The sequence below is a fragment of the Silene latifolia genome, chromosome 2 (genome assembly GCF_048544455.1).
Source record: "Silene latifolia isolate original U9 population chromosome 2, ASM4854445v1, whole genome shotgun sequence".
NCBI lineage: Eukaryota > Viridiplantae > Streptophyta > Magnoliopsida > Caryophyllales > Caryophyllaceae > Silene > Silene latifolia.
The window spans coordinates 11,164,289-11,167,183 of NC_133527.1; the positions used below are offsets into that span (position 1 = coordinate 11,164,289).

Genomic DNA, 2,895 nt, shown 5'->3' on the forward strand with positions numbered 1-2,895 from the left:
ATTCACTCACAACTCATTTTATGTCTTATCATTTAACAAAAAAAGAAAGTGATCTTTTTTAACACATTGTTGTAATTGTGTCTTAAATTGAAACTTAGGAAAACATACATTTATTAAAGTTTTGTGTGTGTGTGTGTGAGACATGGCAGGAGGAGGTTTTACTAATTCTGCACCGAGTGGACGGAAGTATGAAGGCGGAGTCACCTTCTTTGTTATATTCACATGTTTTGTTGGTGCCACTGGCGGTCTCATCTTTGGATATGACATTGGAATTTCAGGTTTTTATTTCGCTCATATTTTGTTACGTTTATTTTTTTTACTAGGCGTCAAATGTATAACTTTGTATACACATTATTAAATATTGTGTTCTACAGAATATCACAACACTTTGTAACATTAACCAAATTGTCAGATCATGTATAGAGTCGTATTATGAGACTATTGAGTGTATAAATCATAAAACAATTTTACTTATAATTGGTTGTTGTTCATATTATTACGCTACTAATATTTAATTTATATCGCAGGAGGAGTGACATCGATGGATATATTCTTGAGAAGGTTTTTTCCATCAGTGTATCGAAAAGAAACCGCAGAATCAAGCCATGAAAGTGCATACTGCAAATTTGATAGTCATCTCCTACAACTATTCACGTCATCGCTTTACCTTGCGGCCTTAGTGGCTTCATTCTTTGCTTCGGCCATTACTAAAACATTTGGTAGGAAGATGTCAATGTTCATCGGTGGACTTACTTTTCTTATCGGATCATTGCTCAATGGATTTGCACAAAATATACTTATGCTCATTGTTGGTCGCGTCTTCCTTGGTATTGGAGTTGGGTTTTGTAATCAGGTAAAACATTATATATATCCCCTTTATCCTTTTATTCTTTGTACATACAATTATAATGTGAACTATTAATTGACATTTAATATATCGAATGTTCGCAGTCTGTACCAGTGTACCTCTCTGAAATGGCACCCGCAAATCTCAGGGGAGCTCTAAACATGTGTTTTCAAATGGCAACAACAATTGGTATTCTTGCAGCAAACTTAATCAATTACGGAACATCGGGCATCAAGGGTCATCTTGGATGGAGACTATCCTTAGGACTTGCCGCCGTTCCAGCCCTAATGGTGACCGTAGGAGGTCTAGTCCTTCCCGACTCACCAAACTCCTTGATCGACCGAGGCAAAAGACAAGAAGCAAGGAGAATGTTGCAGAAGATCAGAGGCGTTGACAATGTCGATGAAGAGTTTCAAGACCTTGTTGAGGCGAGTGACGAATCTAAGAAAGTTGATAACTCATGGAAGAATATTATGTTGCCTAAGAACCGACCTCAACTTATCATGGCAATTCTTATTCCTTCATTCCAACAATTGACTGGCATCAATGTTATTATGTTTTATGCACCGGTTCTTTTCAAGACTCTTGGATTCGGTAATGATGCTGCGCTTATGTCGTCCGTGATTACTGGAGGTGTTAACGTTCTTGCCACTCTAGTTTCCATTTTCTCTGTTGATAAGGTTGGAAGAAGGGCATTGTTCCTTCAAGGTGGTGTCCAGATGTTTATTTGCCAGGTAACATTATTTACGTCTATAATAAAACATTTCAACAACAAACCATTAAAATATGTGTGCTATCTTTTGTTCATTTATCTTCTTTTTCTACAGATTTTGACAGCAATTTTCATCGGTAAAACATATGGAACAACCGGACAAGGAGCATTTTCAAAGGGCAATGCCGATTTGGTAGTATTCCTAATATGTGCCTATGTTGCGGCCTTTGCGTGGTCATGGGGTCCCTTGGGTTGGTTAGTGCCTAGTGAAATCTTTCCTCTCGAGACTCGATCTGCCGGACAAGCCATTACCGTGATATTCAATATGATCTTTACATTCATCATCGCTCAATGTTTTCTCACAATGTTATGTTACATGAAGTTTGGACTATTCCTCTTCTTTAGTGGATTCGTCGTCATTATGACAATCTTCATTTACTTCTTCTTGCCCGAGACCAAGAATGTTCCAATTGAAGAAATGTACGGCGTATGGAAGGCACATTGGTTCTGGGGCAAGTACATCCCTGACGAAGTCTTAGGCAGTTACGCAAAGAACATCCAATTAGAGAAGCAATGAAAACAAAGTTTTAGCAAGATTAATTCTCTTTGTGCCGCGATTTTGAGGGAATTCTAACGTGTGTTCGACATAGAGGTGATTAATGGGGAAAAATTCAAGGCCTTCCTACTCTAGAGCTTCATGACAAGAATTTCACATTCGTGTTTGAGTGAAAAATAATTGGCGTCCTTCTTATATTCTCTTTTGCAGTTCTCTATGTTGGACAATAATGAGTGACAATGAATCAATGTTTGTTCTAAATGTACCGCATTCTCATTTTTGAATAATAATCAAATTTTTGAATTTTATAGCAATATTTTATTTTGTATCTTGGTTTTAATTTTTATGAATTGATAATTAAACATCATCAAAAATTTGAAAATTTTATGTTGTAAAATGAAATAATTAAATCCGTAAATTTGCTTTGAACACCGTTAAATAATTAAATAATGAAAACAAACTTCTAGCCAAACTGTTTCTTTTTGTGGCCGCGATTTTGAAAATGCTTAGCGTGTTCTTTTATAAAAAGTGGAGTATATTATCATACGTTATATTACAACATAAATGTGTACGTTGGTTCTGGGGAAGTACATCCCTGACGAAGTCTTAGATAGTTACGCAAAGAACATCTAATTAGAGAAATAATGAAAACAAAGTTTTAGCAAGATTGTTCTTTTTTTGACGCGATTTGAGGGTGTTTAATGGTTCGACATAAAGGTGATTAATGGATAAAAACACTAATTGCGCCTTGTCCAAAGACGGCCATAGAAAACACTGGAC

At 36.2% G+C, this 2,895-nt stretch overlaps 1 protein-coding gene across 1 annotated transcript; it reads left to right on the top strand.

Moving 5' to 3' along the window:
- LOC141642262 (sugar transport protein 10-like) lies at nucleotides 1-2,418 on the top strand. Its single transcript, XM_074450998.1, has 4 exons — nucleotides 1-278; nucleotides 528-853; nucleotides 952-1,581; nucleotides 1,675-2,418. Exons 1-4 carry the CDS (start codon nucleotides 143-145, stop codon nucleotides 2,134-2,136), a joined length of 1,554 nt encoding a protein of 517 aa, XP_074307099.1. The 5' UTR covers nucleotides 1-142; the 3' UTR covers nucleotides 2,137-2,418.
- The last annotated feature ends 477 nt before the right edge of the window (nucleotides 2,419-2,895 follow it).